This window comes from Enoplosus armatus, chromosome 23 (genome assembly GCF_043641665.1).
Source record: "Enoplosus armatus isolate fEnoArm2 chromosome 23, fEnoArm2.hap1, whole genome shotgun sequence".
NCBI classification, from domain to species: domain Eukaryota; kingdom Metazoa; phylum Chordata; class Actinopteri; order Centrarchiformes; family Enoplosidae; genus Enoplosus; species Enoplosus armatus.
In genome coordinates, this window is record NC_092202.1 from 13,995,592 (window position 1) to 14,016,308 (window position 20,717).

The 20,717-nt window shown below is 48.2% G+C and overlaps 1 protein-coding gene across 2 annotated transcripts in view; it reads left to right on the forward strand.

Moving 5' to 3' along the window:
- nrxn2b (neurexin 2b) overlaps nt 1–20,717 on the forward strand; it is a 506,666-nt gene that overhangs the window by 476,659 nt on the left and 9,290 nt on the right. For both annotated transcript variants that reach the window (XM_070929958.1, XM_070929959.1), the window contains exons 19-20: nt 4,207–4,296; nt 15,685–16,010. In XM_070929958.1, the coding sequence (XP_070786059.1) occupies nt 4,207–4,296; nt 15,685–16,010 (416 nt within the window). The remainder of the gene's footprint in view (nt 1–4,206; nt 4,297–15,684; nt 16,011–20,717) is intronic.

Consider the following 20,717-nt stretch of genomic DNA (forward strand, 5'->3'; position numbering starts at 1 on the left):
CGCCAGGTCCGATAGCATTGTTTCGCCGCCTCTCACGTCAAGCAAAGGGAATGGCCGCGAGGGAGAAGACGCGGGCCCAGCTGTTTAATCTATTCCCCCATTCTCATGCAGAGCAGGCGTCAGCTGGCGGGGCGAAGAGCGAGAGGGGAGAAGTTTCACTGGTTCACTCGGAATGGCTTATTTCTCCGAGGACCCGAGCGCAAACAGACGCAAACAAACAAGCAGGACGCGGAGGAATTTCGATTTTCTGATGCCGCGCAGAAACCTGTCCAGCAGGACTTTGTGGTATTATTTTCCTGCGGCTCTACTCGCGTTTTTGGTCAACTGAAACCCCCTACCACATTCTGTTCTCCACGGCTTCTGCCCCCAGTTTTCTTCCCCTTGTCCGTCTTTTTCGTCTTTTTCCAGCAGATACGCGGCGGCGCATTCGTTGTGGATTGTCATCTCTTGCTTGTTGATGAGGATGTTGTCACTCACTCGTGTTTGCCAGGGAAAGAATACACACACACATTTGCGTTTCCACTATGCACTTAGCGCCTCTCAATTCATCTGATAGGCTAAAATGGGTGGGGTGGGGGGGGGGGGGTGCAAATGACGTTGGCCACTCTCCTGTTCTGAGATGAAGACCTGCTCGAGGCGCTCAGGGCACGTTAGAGCAGTACTGCCTATAGAAAACAACTGTCTGATCAGGGCCTTAGACACGTCAGACTGTGTGTGTGTGTGTGTGTGTGTGTGTGTGTGTGTGTGTGTGTGTGTGGTAATGGATGGCACAACGTCACAACGTACCAAATTTAATCTCCTAGTAATATACTTAGTCTGTTACCAGGCAATGAAGAAGGATGGGAGGGTTAAAATGGAGTGGAGGTAAATAAAACAAAACGAGGGATTCAAGGGGGGCTGAGTGAGAGAGATGTAGGAGGGAGGGAGAAGTGAGGAGCGAAGAGGAAGGAAGGAGCAGGAAGGAGGTGGCGTGGAGGAGCAAGGAGAGAAATGGGGGGGTGGAAGGAATTTGGTGGAAAGAAATTCAAATGGACTTTGGAAGGAGGGTGAGAAAAGGGGCAGAATGAAATGTGGATGAATGGGGGAGGCCAAGCAGAGGAGGCGAGTGGGTGGAGGGCAAGAAGCAAGCCGGAAGGAATGAATAAGTGAGTGAGACAAGGAAAAGGGATTAAGGAAAGAGCAACGGTAGGAGGAAGGAAACGTAACGGAGGCGCAGGGTTGAAACCATTTGAGGCGTCCAACTGCAGTGTCTTACAGCTGCCACCAGAGGGAGAGCCACATCCCTCCGGCAGATACTCATTATCAAGTATGATAAAATGGACCCCTCCTTGGATTAAGTTACTGGAAGTGGCTGCCTCAGTGTGATTCAGACGAGACGGTCAGAGGAGGGAGGCGATTTAGTCCGGATTCGTGGACGAGATAGCAAATGCGGCAGTAGGAGAAGAACACACAGGATTGATTCATCTCACTCAGGACTGCTGCCTCCCACTATTTCCTTTCACTGTGTTATCATCCCGCCTTTTCTCATCCCCCCCCCCCCCCCCCATATCTTTCCCTCTCCTCTCTCTGTGCCACCAGTAGCATCTGTCCCTCCTTCTCTAATTCACTGATTGCTGCAGAGTGCCCATGCCATCTCTAAAATAGGGATGTGTGTGTGTGTGTGTGTGTGTGTGTGTGTGTGTGTGTGTGTGTGTGGTGCACAGTAATTGCCTTCCAGAAGGCAGACTAGTACCTAGCTAATGTTAAGTGCAATGTGAACACATGCATGTAATTGCTCCCGCTAACATGCTGCAATCCAGTTTACTCTTAATTTAGAACACTTTGCAGACTACAGACAGTTTAACCCCCCCCCCCCCCCCCCCCCCCCCCCCCCCGCCAAAAAATAAATAAATAAATAAATAGAAATACTGGAAAACTGAAAAAAAAAAAAAAAAGGCTTTCACCTTTCAGCTTTTTTCAGACCCCTTGTAGGGCTAATTGAGTTATTATTGCAGGTAATAAAAAGCATCATTACTGGCAAATTATAGATTGTAGAAAGATCAAAAACATCCACTTGCAATTTAGCCGCTTCATTTACTATCTCTCATTTCCTGTATATGACCTGCACCTGCCCAGATGAAGCAGAGAGTCATATAATACACCAGGACCGCCTACTCCTCCATGTTCATCCTGCTTGTCCTCGATATGCTTCTCCATCCTTTTGCCAGCTGTTGTTCAATCCAGTCTTCCCCCTTTGCCTTTCTGTCTCCATTCTCCTTCCCATGCACACACAGCTGTGTGTGTATATGTTCATATACAGTATGCACACACACACACACACACACACACACACACACACACACACACACCTCCTCAGCCTGTGTGAGCCATTATTGTGCAGGCAGGCGTGGGTGGAGAGACCCCTGGGGAGTGGAAGTAGGTACTGCAGAACTGAGAGGTGGTCTATTTTAGATCACTGCAGCAGCACAGTTGGGGGGGGGGGGGCGGGGAGCAAAATCAAAGTATACTAGTTAGGAGGCGGGATATACTTCAGAGCGCTTCTGTTTACTGTTTAGATTTTTGGTCCCAAGCTCTCCTTCAGCCTTTAACTTGCCTCTCTGTGGACAATTTCATCCCCCTTTTCCAGTGGCCCTCCAACATTTCATGTCACAGACCTCCAAAACAGACTCAACATTCAGGCCCAACATTTCTCATATTGTTCCTTTTAAGACTTTTTCTCTGTAATTGGTACAATGTATGTGTTAGGTTCATTTTGGCTTACACTGGCAAATTACAAACAGAGCCAGGAGCAAATGGAAGTTACTTGGAAACTCGTAAGCAGCTTGATTTTTGTGAGTTCTGTGGTTCCTGGGGAAGTGTGGGGGGGGGGGTGATTGAGTACACACTTCAGACATAGGCTGCTTGGTGTGAACGCACCCTCAGAGGTGAATAAAATCACAGTGCATGTAGCAAGTGGCACGTTTTTCACTCAATTTGCACCCGTGCACGCTAATTGGATCATCTCCAGTAAATTACAGTGATGATAGCGTGTTCCCCATTTTCTGGAAACCCTGCAGAACTTTCTCCCTCCTCAAGGACGCCTGGGGATTCCCTGACCCCATTTTTTGGAATCACTGAGCGAGCATGGCCCTCCAAATTTTTAGCCTATAATCTGCAGAGATTGCCGTTCGACACAGACAATAACTGCCAATTAAGCCTTTGACACTGCCACCACATTAGGCTTCCTCAAACCCCCGGCCTGGCCACCATCAGCCCTCACCTCCCTCGCTCCAGCTCCATCTCTCTGTGTTGGAGACATACGCAGCGTGACCCTGAGGTTGATTGAAGTGAAGTGAGGGATAATAAGTTTGCACAACGGCGATGAAACTTCTTTGACATGCTGATGAAGTGATGCTAATTGCCAAGTGCCACTGAGAAGTGCTCAATTAATGCATAGAGGGGGGGGGGGGGCGATCCAGAGAAAAACAGAGTGCTGACAGTTCCACTAAATCCTTTTCGCTTTAGTTGAAGTAGAAGAGTCGGATTCAAAGTGAAGTGATGCTCCCCGGGCAGAAAGCCATCCTGTTTGTCAGATTTGGGAGGTGGTGATTTTCTAATCAGAAAGTCTTTGTGTGCAGTGGGAACTAAAATATGTCTTCCTTGAAACAACCATGAAATGTGTTTTTATAACTGTGTGATTATCTCATGCGCATGTGAAATATGTGAAAATAACAATGGTGTATTGCTGACTTTGAGATGTCTCTTCTTCTTTTTTTTTTGGCTCCCTGCTTTGTTCACTCACAACGTAGTAATTCTGTTGCTCAATGACTGCTGGTTCTGTGTGTGATTCTAGCGTAATTTACTTCATTACTGCTAATGCACCTCTAAAGTGCATTCACTTTGGGGATAGCTATCACAAGTTAGCACTGCAAATGTAATCATACTATATCTAAATAATTCATAAATCTGTTTAACTTGTTAGTACATTTAAAAAAAAAAAAAAAAAAAAAAACACTTAAACTCAAGGTAACTAGATTGCTGTTAACTTGTCTAACCAAACAAACCAGCCCAAAAACACATCCTCAAGTTCTTCCTGTCCTAACTAAAGCTGATTTAAAGTACATAACTTGCTAAACATTTGCCATGTTGCCCTTCTAACCTCTAACCTTTCAGCTTCCAGATTTCTTTGTAACCTCTCTTAATTTGTCTTCTCCAAATTTCTTAAAGGGAACTTTGATAATGAGCGCCTGGCTATTGCTAGACAAAGAATCCCATACCGACTCGGTCGGGTAGTTGACGAGTGGCTACTCGACAAAGGTAATAAAATCCCTTTAACTCCACTAATGATCTAACCACCTAACCTACCGTTAACCACCACTCTGGAGGAGGTGCAGTGCCACGCAACAAGGGGTGATTGCGATTTGGCTCTTTAACAGAACTGTAAGTCCCCAATAATCCACCACAGATTTAGCATGCCCAATCATGATTGGCTCATATATCATAACTCGTGAAATTATTCTGTATCTCAATTGGTGTCTGAAAAAACAACCTGGAAATCAGGCATTGTTGGAAGATACGTCATTTCCTATCAGATATTTGCCATGATTCTACACCCTAGTTAGCCAAGTGGAAGCTGTTCACTGTGTAACAATTGGCATTTTTCAATAATAACAGCATTCTCCATATATCCAGGGGACCATATCCAAAGCACCTTAAACTGGGGCTGCATCTCTTCAGAGAATTAACCCCCAAATAACCCGACATAACCCCCTAATAACCTGACCACATGTAAATAGCCTATGGATTCCGTTTGCTTCTTTCCTGTGTCTTTTGTTGGCTGAATGTGAATTTGCACTGACTACGTTTAATCCTTCATGGAAACAAAAGAATACTGCATTTTCAAGAAGAAGAGAAAAAACACAAAAGAATTCCCCCATGAAAGTCACTAAAAGTTAAAGGGACTGTTTGGAGTGTTTGTTCAGTGATCAGTCTACGTTCATTGCGGCGTGCGGGCGCCATTTCGCTGCCCGACACGTTGCATAACTAGTGCCATGAGGGTCAAATGTGGTCCCCATCAAAGTGATGACTCTTTAACCCTTTGAGTGCCGAATGTCCCGACCTCTTTGTCTTCTGCTGTGTGTTTGTGCTGCTGAAGGTGGTTGATTCTTCCAAAAAAACAACAAAAAAAAAAAAAAGAGAGAGAGAGACGGCTAAATAGGTTCTGTGTTGCAGTAAAAGCAGAAGCAGAAAAGTTTCTCACGCGCTCCTGTGCATACTGTGAAGCCCGGTAGTTTCAAACAGAGGGTAGAGCGAGCACATACTGTGCCATTTAGCAGAATAAAATCTACGGTGTAGGTAGGAGAATCTATATAAATGGGTGGTTTTGGTGTAGATTACCAGAATGTCCAAAGCTCTGAGACTTCACAGTAAAGTTTTCACAAGATGCATTGAGATTATCACAAGTGAAGGGTTTCGAGCATTAGCCAGTTAGCTTCAGGGGCTCCTTTGAAACTGCATGCGTGGCCAATAGCGCACGCGGGGGAATTCAGAAGCTGAAATTTGTCTCAGAGAGCAAAAATGAAGTATTCATGCGACAGACAAACACGATAAATGGCGTGCTCGCATCTTTATTTCATGGAAACAAAACAATCCTTGCATTCATCTCCAGCGCCCATGAGCTGACTTCTCTGCTCCCCTCCGGTGCGTCTGGGATCGCTCGTGCGCTGAGGGTGGTTAGGACACAAATCAGAATTAAAAAAAGGCTTGGGAGATGAAAGTTGAAGGAAAAAGCGGATCAATAAAAAATGACTTACCCACTTATAAAATGATTTTTGCATGCCGTGAAACACGAAAGAGAATGAGCTTGAAACTGAATGTATTATTCTCTTTCTTCTGTAGTTTGAAATGAGTCGGCGTCCAATCGTCTAGATGAGAGAGCATTGGGGGAAAGTAGGGGAGACGAAAATAAACAAATAATCCCCGTCAAACCTCAAGTGAGGGCTTTGATCAGGGTGCGCTTTGAGAAGAATGTGCAAGGTTGCTTATTTGTTCATTTGATCGGGAGAAATGTCATGCACACATCACGGACTGAAGAGGCAAAGCGGTTTTTGAGAGAGCATTTCCGAGATACTTTTTGCATGTAAGACGTAGTCTAAATTATGAGGGGGATTAGCGGACATTTCCAAGCTCAAAGGGTTAAAGCTGTTTGTTGCTTTGATAAGTAAGCGGCGAGAGCGTGAAGCTAAGAAACCTCTAAGCAGAATCTAACCACCTAACAGCAAATCAAACTCCACCCACACTAACCACTGAGGGCTTCTCCCATGACTCCCCACCTTCCTCCGCTAGCCTTGAATTGAAGTGATTCGATGGTAACTTTTCCAGCTTTGCCCTGCTGGCGTCAAATTCAGGGAGCCCTCAGTTATAACCTTGTTATAAATCGTGTTTTAACATTTGAATGCGATTGGAGCTGGATGGCGGTGTTTTGGAAGAACTTGGACAGGTTGCGGCGATCGCTTGGGACAAAACCTAAATAAAAAGCTAACTAAGTTCTAACTACCACTAAAAGAAAACAAATCTCCAACTGGCAACTTCTTCCCCTTGTCTCCACTTCCATGTGGCGCAAAACTCAGAGGGTTAAAACACAGCAAATAACTGGACACCAAATTCAAAAAGGACTCACCTGCTCTGGACCATTGAAACAAAATGTGTTTGGAGAAATAAATGAAGGTCCCTTTAACATTTATTGTTTTCACCACCAAGGGCGTGTTTCGAATGTACTTTGTGTGTTGTTCTGCTGTCCTATTATGTCATTTCCTGTGCAGGGCGAAGGGTGTGTGAACGTTTGAATGAGAGTTACATGCTGTCGCGTGGTAAGCAGCCTGGATCATTCAGTTAATGCTGTTAAACCAACCACAGGCGTCTCGGGCGGCGGGGAAACCCAGGATGCCGCGATGGTGCCCTTGCAAAACGGTAACATGCGGGAGGAGGATTCCGACCGAAATGGTTGGCCAATGGCAGACTGTTCATCCTGTAATAGAGGTCCAGTAATGGTCCAGGCTGTCTTACCAATATGGGGTCTCCAATCTCTGGTGATTTTGTTACATTAATGCCTCAAAAAGGTCTTAACATGCTCTTGACCGGAGTGCACGAAGCGATCAGCCCTGTGGGTCTCCTCTCCAAGTGCCTTTTAACGTTTCATCAATTCTGTAAAAGCGCGGAAAACCTTCCACATCTTTCACATCTCACTGGTACCACAACAGTGCCGCGAAACACAAGACTCGTGCACTGTCGTGTCCACGTGCGGACAAAAAAAAAAACACAAAGATAATGAGAGCGTTAATCGCTCCAGATCAACTCCTCGCAAGTCGGGGTTTTGGTCACACTCGGATTGTGCTGTAATGGAAGTCATCGGAGGCGGCAGCGCCCCGGAGGAGGGCTGTGCCGTGGCACCGCACTGTGTCACTGCATCTCACTCTGAAGCCTGTATCCCATCTCCACCGCTGTGTGTGTGTGTGTGAGTGAGGCAGATCAGAGTGAGCATCTCTGGCCGACTCTGCGCCCGCTGACTAAATCCAAAACGGCAGCCATTGCAGGGGACTGAATGGAGGGAGGGGGGGAGGGAGTCAAGAGCGCCAAAAGTTTTCAGCAGCTCTATCGGAGGCAAAACTTACTCAGATGTGTCCCCTTTTTCCTTGCATCTCTCTCCCTCGCCTCGTGATGGATCTGTCATCCCAGGTTTTCTGCTCTGCCCTCGCTCTCCTTTATTTTCCCCCTTGCTCTTTTTTTCTCCCTTGACCGTCAACCAAAAACTTTGCGAGCATTTCCCCACGTCGCTCTTTGGAAACAATAGCGATGCGCGTTGCAGCTCCCTGATGAGATCAGGAAGAGAAAGTAAAGACCGCAAATAACCAGCAAGAATCAATTCCCCTGAGTTGTTCCCCTTTAGCAGACAAGCAAGGAAAGCTCCCCGAATGAATTGTATATGAATTCTATCTTCTTCCGGCAAGGAGTCTATCCCTCTGGAGTTCTTCAGTAGCATGGAGATCCAGCTCGGAGTTGAGCTACATGAGTGCAGGGAGGAGGAGATGAGCCAAACTACAACGCTGGGTCTCTGTGGCCTAAAAAGCAAGCCGGAGAAGCAGGTTTAATGTTCAGTGCTTAATGGTCTGGTGTGAGCTCCCCCGTTCCCTAATCAAAAGCAATCAAGTCCTCCCACTTGGTGTGGGGCCAGAGCCCAAATCAACATCTCCAGGCCAGGCATTGGTCCAGATCCGCTATTCATGATCCCCTCTCCATTTCTGATGTGGGAGAGATTATTCTCCCGGTCGACAGAGAGCGAATCCGTCTGAGTCTGTCTTTCAGCAACCCCATGATGAGCTTTGTATCCCGCTGAGTTACTATCTTCAGCTTTCTCATTTGATCTCTCTGGTCATATTTGAGGGAAGTAGGTGCGGGGGGAGGGGATTGTGTAAGTCTTAACATGCTTGCTCATGAGTAGCAAAATGAGTGCGAGGAAGCGCCTCCGAAGCTGGAAAGATAGGACACTTTGCTGTTATTTCATGGTGTCCTACCATGAAATGGCCTAAAAAGCAGCACAGCTAGTGTATAAAAAGAGAGAAGATTGTCCCTAGCTAACCACCGTGCAATCTCTCTCTCTCCGTGTCTCTCCAGTGTCACCTGTTTAAGATCTGGATACAGATACCGGATCCGAGATAGAGCCACATATGATTAAAAATCCGCCCTACCGTCTCCAGAGTCCTGCAGATGCGAACGCTATATAATCTGGGCGCCCTCGGCCGCCTTCAAGGACCTCGGGGCTCCATGCCGCCTCGCAAGGCTTTCAGTCTAACTTCATGCCACATTTGGCCCCTCATCTCCATTGTCAAACGCAATTAATTCATAGTGTTCTACCCAAACCAGCCCAACTTCTGAGTGAAAAAGCAAAACGCTCTTAATTACCAAAGAGAGCCTTGTGCCGAGGAGATAACTTGGGAACGCTTCTTAATCGACTTTGTCAGCATCCCACCCCACACCCCCATTGTGCTCCAGTCTTCTTCGACTTTCTCCCTCCTCATCCCTTCTGTTTTTTTTTTTCTGGGTGGAATGGAAAATGGAAATAGGGGGAGTTCTCCTTTGTTGACACAGAAACTGAAAAATTCTGCGGGCGAATGAAGGATTTGCGAACACAAGCCCATGAAGGCTGTGCGTCCAAACGGTCCAACTTTCTGCTCTGCACATCACAAAGCAGTGTATTGACAGAGGTGAATTCTGGGCCGTCCCTCCCACCCTGCAGCTCAGCTAAGAGAAAACATTTCAGATAGAGGCTCCTTGCGAGCATATGGCCCCCCTCCTCTCTGTGAGATAACAGGAGCAGAAGGAGGATGAGAGAGGCATAATGATGACAGTGGAGGGAGAAAGATACTGCTCTCTCTCTCCAGCTGCAGTTCTTCATATCCCCTCCACCGGGGATGGCTACACTTAGATCATCCTTTCACCCCCCTCCCTCGCCCCCCCCCCCCCCCACCAATCTCCCTCTGCATCCCTCCGACAATCCCCTCCTCCCCATGCTCGCCTTTTTCACAGCCAGGGGAGGGGCCTGGGCTGGCGAGAGCGCAAGTATCAAGAAGCCGTCCCCTCCCCTCCTCTCCGCCTACTTACCTGGGGGCTGTAGCGCACACACAGCCATTATTTTACAGCCTTCCGACAAGCAATCTGTGCATTAGCAAGCCGAGCGTGGCCCGAGCCCGGCCCACTCCCCGGCTCGGCTCGGCTCAGCTAGTAATTACCGACCACAACTCATCTGAGACCAGCCATTTCTCTCTCTCTCTCTCTCTGTTCGATGCCACAGCTTTCAGGGCGGTTTAATATTGGCCGAAGAAGTCATCCTAAATGGAATGCAGCTCTCTGTTTGTAACTCGCGCACCGGACAAACGCGGTGAAACCTCTTGAATCTGCAGGTGGGTCTTTCGTCAGGCAAAAATCGGCAGGCACACGGAAAGTGACATCTCCTACGACTGCTGTTAATACGAGCGATCGCATTATATTATCGCCTCGACAGCAGGAGACACGCAGTTATTATTCATTTTTCACCCTCGTATGTGCAAAGTTTAAAAAAACAAAACAAACCTCTCTTCTTTCTCGCCCCCTTCAGTGCGACGGCAATGCTTTGAGAAGCGATTCCCTCGCGTCCCACGGGAAAGGGAATGGTGCCAAACCTCGCATTGCTTGTCGCCGATAAACAGGACAACGGTGTGCCCGTGCAACTGCAGTTTACAATGGGGCTGTTTGGGACCAGCTTCCCAGTATGCTTGGCTAACCTGGGATTTGTTCCCTTCTCCGCAACCCTTTGTAAACGTGTACCCTCTTCCTCTGTATGAGCATTTTTTTCCGGCCAAAACAGCAAGGATGCAGTAACGCATGCGCCAGGAAGCTGCGGCCTCAGACTGAATAAGACATTAAGCCCCATCAGCACCACGAGGTTAACCCACGTGATCAGGCGGCCGCCCTTGAAAGTGAGGGTGGGAAACCGAGAGGTGACTCACCAGGCATTCAATATCCCCTAACTTCCTCCTGCTTCTTTCTCCCCATCTTACTCTCATGTGTTACTGTCTGCACGTCTTCCTCTTCCGTCTTTTGCTTTTATCAAGCCCTGTCATCTCCCTCCCTCCCTCCCTCCATGCCCTCACTTTGACATTCTACCCTCATGCAGGTTCGCTCTTTGTCTGTCCCACTCGTCTGTCACCCTCCCTCCCTCCTGTCATCTCTCATGTCCCCATTCTCTCCGTCCCTGTCCAGCCTCTTCGTTCTTTATCGTCTCTGTCTCTCTCTCTCTCTCTCTCAGGCATTCGATAGATAACTCGGGAGCTTGCCCCATGGCCAGGACCAAATCGCTAAACGAATCCGTTTCTTTAATCGTCATCATTTACTTATAACTGTAGTATAAAGTCCACATTTTCCTTCATATTGTTTACCAGCCTACAGAGAGGGAGCGCTGCACACTGTATTCCACTGTGCATTATAGATGTAAAAATAAACGCTACAACCCCCCCCCCCCATGCTGTCACATGCAGGGGTCATTACCACAATGATTCAGCCAGGAAATCGAAGTCAGAGCGCTTCTCAGTCCTCCACGACACCTGCTAGGCTAGTCAGCCAGTAAGCCCCCCCCCCCCCCCCCCGGTGATCCAACCAAAGGCGGGTGTGATTGCAGACGATAATGCCTTTAGAAAGAGTCGTGCCCGCCTCCTTTTACCCAGATGCCCTATTTAAGCAGCAAAGAGTTCAGCTCCTAGGCAGGATGCTAGGTGGTTTTTCCCTCCCGGGCTGCAGGACAGGAGCAAAGATTCACTAAGCTGCGGCGTCTCTCAACCACAGCTTCACGTCGAGGAAGGGCAGAAAAAGACGCCCAATCCTCATCAGTCTCCACTGGCAAAACGTAGCCTCGGGATTCACATAAGTACGATACATGTTTGACTGCTCAGCGCTTCTCAGGGTGCCCACTTTTCCAGCGTGTTTCTATGCACATCCCCTCATTACCCGGAGCTATTTTTACTTTGCTTTGTTGTGACAAATTTGAGGGGCACTGTGTGCTACTTTGTCCATATTCCCCTATGAATTGTATGAGAACATGCTATATGGATTTAAAGGGAATAAGGACTGACAGAGTTAGGGGGGGGAAAAAAAAGAAAAAAAGACTAATCTCTCTCTCTCTCTGAGGGTGGATAGGTTTTTTACATTTATTTTTTGCATGATTTGCTACAACGTGCACAAAAAGGTTTTTTCGGCCAAAACAATGTAAATAATAGCCTGCTATTAGCTGCCTCGAGTCACAACAGACTGTGACATAAATAGTTAGACTATATGTGCACCCGCTGCAGCTTACACGACTCCAGGTGGCCGGCTGTCTCCGGTCTCTGGCTGTCTGCGCAGTGAGGCCGTCGCATCTCTTTTTTTAACCCTGCCATGTAGCTAATGCTAGCTAGCAGTGTGCAGACTTTTCCGTGCTAAGAATGCATTATTAAACTGGATGTGGATCCTTGATTATACGGCTAGCCGTTGAAGCGTTCATCACGTCAAAACTGCAACTTGTCCAATGCTATCCCTGCTACGCTAATGACATTCCCATCGGCCTCAGCTGTACTTCTTTGGCCACGTTGCTCAGCCCTGATAGGTGGACAGACAGACAGACAGACGGACGGACGGACGGATGGATGGATGGACAAACAGATAGAAGGACGGGTGTATCAAGCTCGAGTCTCAGCTCAGGGTCTGCAGCAGCTCATTGCCGAAGCCCGACCGTTCTCTGCACTGCAGTTAATTAAGGCGTCGTGGTACGGCCGCGAATTGCCCGTCATAATGAGTGGCTGGCCGCCTGCCATCCCCGACCCTTCCCAGCCGGCTCCTCGCCCTGCCCGGGCCCCTCCCACCCCGAGCCTCTGCCCATTAAATGCCTATTACCTTAACAGGCCTGGGGAGAGAGGCGAGGCAGCAGCCGCCCAATCCCGCCAAAACTGGTCCGATAGACCCTTCATCAACGTGCAAACCCCCATGTGCTGTGTTGTCGACTACAAACCCGCAGAATGAGCTGTCCACACACACACACACACACACACACACACACACACAAAGGGAAAGGCGTATGTAAATAACTGTTGGGCAAACACACATTACTTGAAAAGGCCAACTATCACACACATGAAGGTCATTTCACTGACATATTTCATAAGTTATTATACACACACACACACACACACACACACACACACACAGCCTCTCCTCCGCCGCTGCGCCCCATCCAGCTCTGTCATATTAAGCGCTGTGATTGCTTGTCATGCAGAGGCTTCTTTTCCCACCCCACCACCCCTCCACCTCACCCCGCTAATGCCCGCCGCCAAAATTGGCTCTAAAGCCGCATGTCACTTTTGATTTGACCCGGCAGACCCTGAAACAATAACTTCATCAGGCCCTGTTAGAGTCTCATCCCGACCAGACAGCTCCAAAAACAAACACTGATTTCCCTTCATCTAGTCTAGAGGGCACCTTTCTTCTTCTTCTTCTTCTTTTTTTTTTTTTTTTTGTTTGTTCTGCGCTCCGTCTCTCTGTCTCGGATGAACGCATAAATGGCCGCCACGGTGCTCTCCTGCGCTCAAGGCTCGTCTCCCCGGCACCAATGCCGGATTAAATAGGTCACCCCCCCCCCCCCCCCCCCCCGCGGATGTTGGACACTTTAAGAAATATGTCACCACATGAAGATGCACGTGCGGTGACTTTTCGGAGGTAAAACTAATCTCCCACCCACCCTGCTCATGCATCATAATCATGAGCTGCTTGTCAATATGGCTTACTTATGACTGTGTCACTGGCTCAGAGTGTAACTGTGACACCAATACACTTAACTCCTCAGGAGTAAACTGTCCTGTCTGAACAGATCATCTTCTGACTTTGAGTCGCTGCTCACACACAGCGGCGGGGGGGGGGGGGTTGTTGTTTTTTTTTAAGGAACTTGAGCTGTTTGGTAAACCAAGAAGACCGATAGCGCTCAGGAATATAGATGATGACTTCAACTTCTCCGCACTCCGTGACCCTTTACCAGAGAGTGAGGCCTGACTGGGGCTGCTTGAAATGGGAGACCCTCTGGGCTAACGTGTGTGTGTGTGTGTGTGTGTGTCCCCTTGTCAAGGACACTGGAAGAGTAATACGGGGGGGGGAGGTGGGCTGAGGCTGTTAATGTGAAATGTGATCCTCCATGATGTTTCAAGGTTTCTATGTGTATGTATTCTTGGTTATTCTCCTGTATTTTCCTTGCTGATGCCCACAATTTGACAAAGTGTCCCTCACATCACTCCCACACCGAACGCGCTTACTGATGAGATAATAGAGTGAGACTTCGCTATTATGTCAACAGTGCATAATGCCAGACGTTAAGTCTCATCATTATGAAGTTAGCGGATGGGGGCCGAGTCCCTTGTGGGCCCCTGACGGGCCTAATGATCTGATAATGGGATGACACATGTAATGGCCCGTCTCAGGGGAATAGATGTATCTCTCCAGCACTTCAGTAGAAAACGTATTACTTATCTACTGGTTTTACGCCCCCCCCCCCCACACACACACACACACACACACACACACACACACACATGCATGTGCAGTAATCGACGTTATTTGTCTGATAGTCCCACCCACCTGGGTGTTACACACATATGTCAGAACGGAGTGCACCCATGTAGACGGAAGGTAAATCCTAATTGCAGTGATGAAGTACCCTCTCAGCTCTCTTAATTGAAAACAAATGGGGGCCCAGGCCTGTCCCTAGTGTCTCCACGCTGATGAGCAGAAGGCTGTCCGCGCTGGCTTGCAATCCCACAGAGAAAACAGCAGCAAAGTTCAAAAGACATCCAGAGATTCATTCGTCATCATGAAGCACAATTACACACGCAGAAGCCGCTAGTCGGTGTGTGTGTGTGTGTGTGTGCGGACATATGCGGTCTTTCATGCCCGTGTAACAAGTAAAGATGCACACATTCAGAAACGCCCCTCAGGCCGGAGGGGTCTCTCATCTCAGAGGTCAGCAGAACGCCATCTCTAGAGATCAATAATTTGCTCTCAGACGCACACATTAGTGTAGCATCGCTTTCAAAAACAAACACACCCCTCTTTCCTTAAAGGGATTGATTTATTCATTAAAAAAAAAAATGGATGGTGTTTCGGCTCCTCCCGTCCTTCTCCGTACAGTGTTTACCCCATCAGGTCTGTTATTAACCCACGTCCCTCCAACACTCCCCTCCCTCCGCTCTCCATCGTCCCCCATATCCACGTGACTCACAAGAGGGGGGGTCCAAGTGGCATGGTGGCAGGTCCCCAAGGAGAGTCGGGGTGCAAATATGGGGGTAGAAAAAAGAAAAAGCATGAATAAAACCAAAGTGACATCAGCTGGAGAAAATACAAGGAGAAAAACTACACCTGTCAGAATCCCCCCCCCACCCCACCCCCACCCCCACCCCAAACACTCCTCCACCACAAGTCCTGGTAACACATTAGTATTGGACCCTGGTTAAATGATCGACCCTCTCCTCCCTTCATCCGTCTATCCATCCAGATGAATGGTAATGACCACAGAGAGGGACTCCCCTTGCTGAATTAAACATTTCCTTCCAACGAGGATCTTATTTTCCTCCTTTGGATGGCAGAGCGGGGCGTCATCCCCCCCCCGGCAGAGGTACTTTATCATTTCGCAGCCCAGGTGCATTGGAGGTCAATGACACAGACCCAGCATTGTCCTAATATATTCCATCTCAGGGCAAACGAGATAGATTTCTCGGTGAACCTTCAGTCTCGGGGTCAAGCCGCGACTGCCCTCGCAATCCATTTGACTGCCAGATTCGGGCCGCGTTCCTGAGAAAGCGGCACGTGCCCAGCCCCATAATGGCTACAACCGCTGCAAACCAGGGTCCAATCTCCCTAAAGTGTTGCTCAGGAAATCCCATGTGATTGAAACAGTCCCTCGATCTCCCCTATTTCACGCTGTGCCTGTGTATGCCCCGTGTGTTCCATGTGCAAGCTCACCCAGAGACCAGGACTAATTTGTGTTCTTTACCCTTTCTCTCTTTCTTATTTCCCTCTTTCCATGGTTTCTCCTCTTCTCTTACCTCCACTTCCTCTCTCCTCTTTGTCACCTCCTCGTCTTCCTTATCGCTCACACATCAGGTCGCCAGCTGACCATCTTCAACAGCCAGGCGTTCATCAAAATCGGTGGCGGTGGAGAGAAGGGACGCCACTTCCAGGGCCAGATCTCAGGCCTGTACTACAACGGCCTGCAGGTGCTCAAACTGGCGGCCGAGGGCGACCCCAATGTCCAGACCCAGGGCAACCTGCGGCTGGTGGGCGACGTGCCCTCGGTGCTCACTACTGACACCACCTCCACCACCCCACTGGCTGACATGTCCACCACAATCATGGAGACAACCACCACCATGGCCACAACCACCACCCGCAAACAGCGCTCGCCCACCATGAGGGACAGTGTCACACAGGTGAGCAGTCGTGGGTTTGTGATCCGAGCTGGTTTACACGACTCACACTGAGAAGGCTAAAACTGTCGCTAAAAGAAGGCAGGCGTTTGAGTGATCGGACTCAGGGGGATATCTCAGTGATGGAACATTGCCAGTCGCTTTTAATTGGCCTTCTAAAGTTCCTCCAAAATGTTCAAGTGCCGAAAATGATATTTGAAAGATTAAACAGCATGGCCAAGTAACCAGATGGCCCTCCGTGGAATGCGTAGATGCACATTTCAAAAGAACTCATACGCCAGCTGTAAGGTCAAACACGTCCCGTCCTCAGCACGGCCCTTTGTGCGAGCCTCCCCTCTCCAGCCCTTAGCCACAGTCAGATGTTCAAACCGCCCCTCCGCCTGAGAGGGAGTCGCATAACAGCTTTGTGTGGCTAAGTCCTATTAGACCAATCAACACTGCAATTTTGATTTCCTCTTAAGAAGATACGGCTGACTAAACCCCAGACGTGGTGGGATGCTGGAAATTACAGCACGTCCAGACAGATCAGCGACTGGAGGAGGGGAGGAACGTAATGAAAAGGAAATCCTGCGGCGGCGGCAGCAGCAGCAGCACAACAACTTAGGGTGCCATAAACATGTATTTATGACTCTCCCTCGCGCACACGTGAAAGGCTGTGATTTGCGGTCTGACGGTTATCCACATGTGCAAAGGGTGGCCATTGTGGTAAGCAACAATTAGCAAATGGTAGGGAAGCGCTGTTGCCTACATATTGGAAGATGGAAGAGGCGTGTAGTACAGGCCCACCACTCATAAAAAGATCTAATAACGGGCTCCATGTGTTCAAGGGGGGGGGGGGGTAAAGCTCTGGTAAAGCTATTTCTATGTTTTTCACTCAGTACAGTAGCTGCTTGAAAGCTGTTTGTCTTGAAAAGCTCCCCATTTCATGCTTTAAACTTCAACTGTCCGGCAAACTTTTCTGACGTCGCAGGCAACACAAAGGCAAGGTGCCAATTACCGGCGCGCTTTCTCGTATTGAGTCGTGTTCATTAGCGCCATTCATGTCGACACAGCTTATCAGAGATCAGTCGGCAAGCCACTCGCACCCCGTCCCTGACAAGCCACGATCAGCAGATTCGGAGTATATTTAGACCGGCTCACTCTTTGTCCCTTTATCCTCGTCTCAAACCTGAGCACATTCCGCCCCTTTCAATAGTCCTCCCCGTCTCATTTTGAATAAGCGCAGGGACGCCAATTAGAGCGAAGTCAAGGTGAAGCCGTTGATGGCACGAGTTCGCAATTCGTGCCACTTCGTATCGCAGGCAACCCAGTTCAAAGGAAATTGGAGTGTTGGTTTCGCATCAGCTCCCGTTTATTTGTTGTACATTTAGAAAAAGCCACTTAATGAAGCCTCCGTAGCCTTATCAAAGTGGCGCTCTGATGCCAGCTGACAAGAGATATGAGGGTGGCCGCGCTCACGAATGTTCACCCAAGAATTTCCTTTCAGTCGTGGTTGGAGTGAGGCTGCCACGTTATACAAGTTGTTTTTTTTTGGGGACTTAAAGGTCAGTCAAAGCTCCTTTACAGTTGTCTCCAGCATGCGCACTTGGCGAGACTTATTCAGATGAATGGTCTGAGGTTTAATGTTCCTGCGTCTTCTCTCGAAAACATGAGATCAATGAGGTCAATGGAACCCGACTCTTAAGATGTCACATGTAGCCAGTTCAATATCATATCTCCGGCCTCCAGACTCCTCAGGGGGGGGGGGGGGGGAACATTCTTCCAGTGTGCGGCGCATAACAAGCTTTTTATGGTCTGTGATGTGGCGATGTTGGTAGCCGCGGACAGCGGACTGTTTTATAAATGATCTGGAGCCATTTTGGGATAGCAAAAGACTGCGAGTGTTGTCTGCTTCCCCTGTTGTTGCAAGCCTTAATGTGCACTACATTTGCTGACTGACGTTTATGTTGGGCCATAAAAAAGCAAGAGTCCCACCTTTGGAGTGCTCTTTATTGCCAAGAATCAATTTTTTCACCCGGTGTACACACATTTTAACACCTCCTTCTTTATTGTTATTACTCTTATGCAGATAGCTATCGTCACGACAGCCCAAAATAGCATTGAGGATACGCGAGCGAGAATGAATAGACATTACCACCGAGTCCACTCATCCTCATACTTTAATGATCAAAGACACAGTCTTCGTGTTAAAACATAACAATCTTTTTGGGGCGTGTGGTTGACTAACGCAGTGCCGATCGTTCATACGGATGGTCCCAGTGTGACTGAATATTTTCCATCCCGGAATTTATTCTCATTTATTTGCGAGGAGGCGTCGAAGGCCTGGCAGCCCTATCTGCCTCCGCCTCAGACGTGGTTCGGGGGGAAGGGAGGGAGGCCCGGTTGTCGTCAAGTAAAAATTAAGCAAGCGATAGTCATGAAAGGGCTGGGCATTACATTGATTTTGAACAGCTGAGAGGCAGCAGACAGTGTAGGAAATCTTTTATACTTATACTTTGAGCTCCTGTGTGTCGAGATTTTATGTGATTACAGCGTCTTTCAAATTATGAATGTGTCTTGGGTTTGTAGCAAAAATGACAACAATCCCGGTGAAATCTGCTGCAGTCAAAGTAGTTGCTCTCGGCCTTTACTTTCTCAGAGTTCTTGGGTCCGGATCCCTCGCTATGGCTGTCTGCCACGGTGTGTTTTATAAAGCCCCTGAGGGGACGCTAAAGTAGACAACAACAAAAGCCGAAGAAATACTCCTAATCTTTTTCACTTCTTTATAGAGTCGCAAACTGGGAGGAGCTATTTCGGGCGCCCCTTTTTTTAAATCATCCGTCCGAAAGACGACCAGCTGTGATCTAAAATGTATCATGCTTTCATAAAAGAGTACAAGCAACTTTTCGATGAGGTGGAAGTCCCCGCTCTTAATCCCGCCTACAATGCTCTGATTGGCTCGGTCTCTTCACCTGTTCGGGAAAAAAAAAAAAAACACTACCTCCGTAAAATAAAAAAAATAGATAAAAGCACGTGTCGGAGCTTTGCTTTTTTTCCCTCTGAATTTCTGCCCTTGTGTCTCTGTGTAAAGCATAAAACCTCCCATTAACTTTTCAACTTTTTTTTCAGGAAAGGTTAAGTACAAATGTGGTAAAAAATTCAACCTGCAAGTTGCTCTTTAACCTCAAGACCGCTGCATATATAAGTCACATACTCACATTGCTGTCTTTATCTTTCACACACACACACACACACACACACTCACACTCACATATATATACTACATATATATATATATATATATATATATATATATAGTAATTTGGCTATAGTCCTTTGGGTAGTTAATAATCCATCCTATGGAGCCTGTGGTGTAATTTTGTGCTAAAGCAAACATAGTAATAGCATTATAAATGCCGCAATGGGCGAAGCTAACAGGAACTATGGCACTCTGATGAACACCCCCCAGCACCCGCCAAGGAACAGCGGAGACAGGAGAGAGGCCAGGGTGGCGGAAAAAGCGAGCGAGCGGAAACCCAAACTTCAATTTCTCCAGCAGCAGCTCTGAGCTACCCGCCGCACTGTAGCTTTGATCACGGTGGAATAACGCGCTTTGATGCTTAGAATAAAAGATCTACCTTTTGATGTGTGTGGGGGTCCGACTTTTTTTTTTTTTTTTTTTCCCCTCCCTCCCTTCACCCCTTGATACTGTAGGTTCCCATGAAACAGTCGGAGTCATCACTTGTCTCGCTCTGACCCAAATTTGGCGTCAGGGCGTTATGAAACTAAGATCACAAGCTACGAGCGCACTCCCAGGTGTTTGCCGTCCCTCTCTGGTCAGTCTGGAAGGAACGCAAGGCGGTCCAAAGTCGCCTCCTCGTGGATTCACCTTGGACGCCGATGAGAAAAGTTCCGACCGGGTCGAGCTGGGACTGGGGCCGCTCCTTCAGCTCTCCTCCAGCAGTTTTCAGTGCACTGGGCTAGTGGGCCCCACGTGACAATTTTCCCGTCCGACAGATTACACTCGGCGCTGATGCCGTGGGCTGTTTGGGTGTTTGAGGAGGGGAGAGGGTGTGAATTGGGGTTTACAAGTGTGTCACAGATGTTGCACTAAATTACCACAGTGATAACTCCGGGAGGCTGGCACAGGCATGCGACATTCAGTCAGCAAGATGGATGGATGCATTCTTTTTTTTTTTGTTCAAATTTATGGCCACAAACAAACCCCGCTTAATTAAAAGAAGGGCAAATTTTAAGTTAAGTCATTACGTGCTGTTTGATGCGGAGTTGCGAAAAGGGAAGCGGCTGATTGCACGGATGGAACAGAAACGTAAGCGCATGCTTGATGAAGATGTTGCGGGGGGGGGGGCACTGAAGCCGGATCATTAGGCCCATTTGACAGAGCCAGGTGACGCAAACAGACGCTCAAACTCACACAATATGATGAATAAATGATTACAGCCGGGCCGTGCATTAGTAACAGAGAGAAAAAAACGCTGCTCAAAAGAGTGGCGCTTGGATCAATTATGCTGATAAAAAGCCCCCCCCCCCATACACACACACACACACTTTCTTTTGGATGACCCCCATCTTAAATAAGAACCAGCGGCTGAGAGGAGAGGAGGGGTGCCTGTGTGTCTAGACACGCAGCTGTGTGAGTCATGCAGTAGAGAGGACAAACTCCGGCTACTAAATCGTAACCACCTTGTCAGATTGAATCTGCCTTCATCC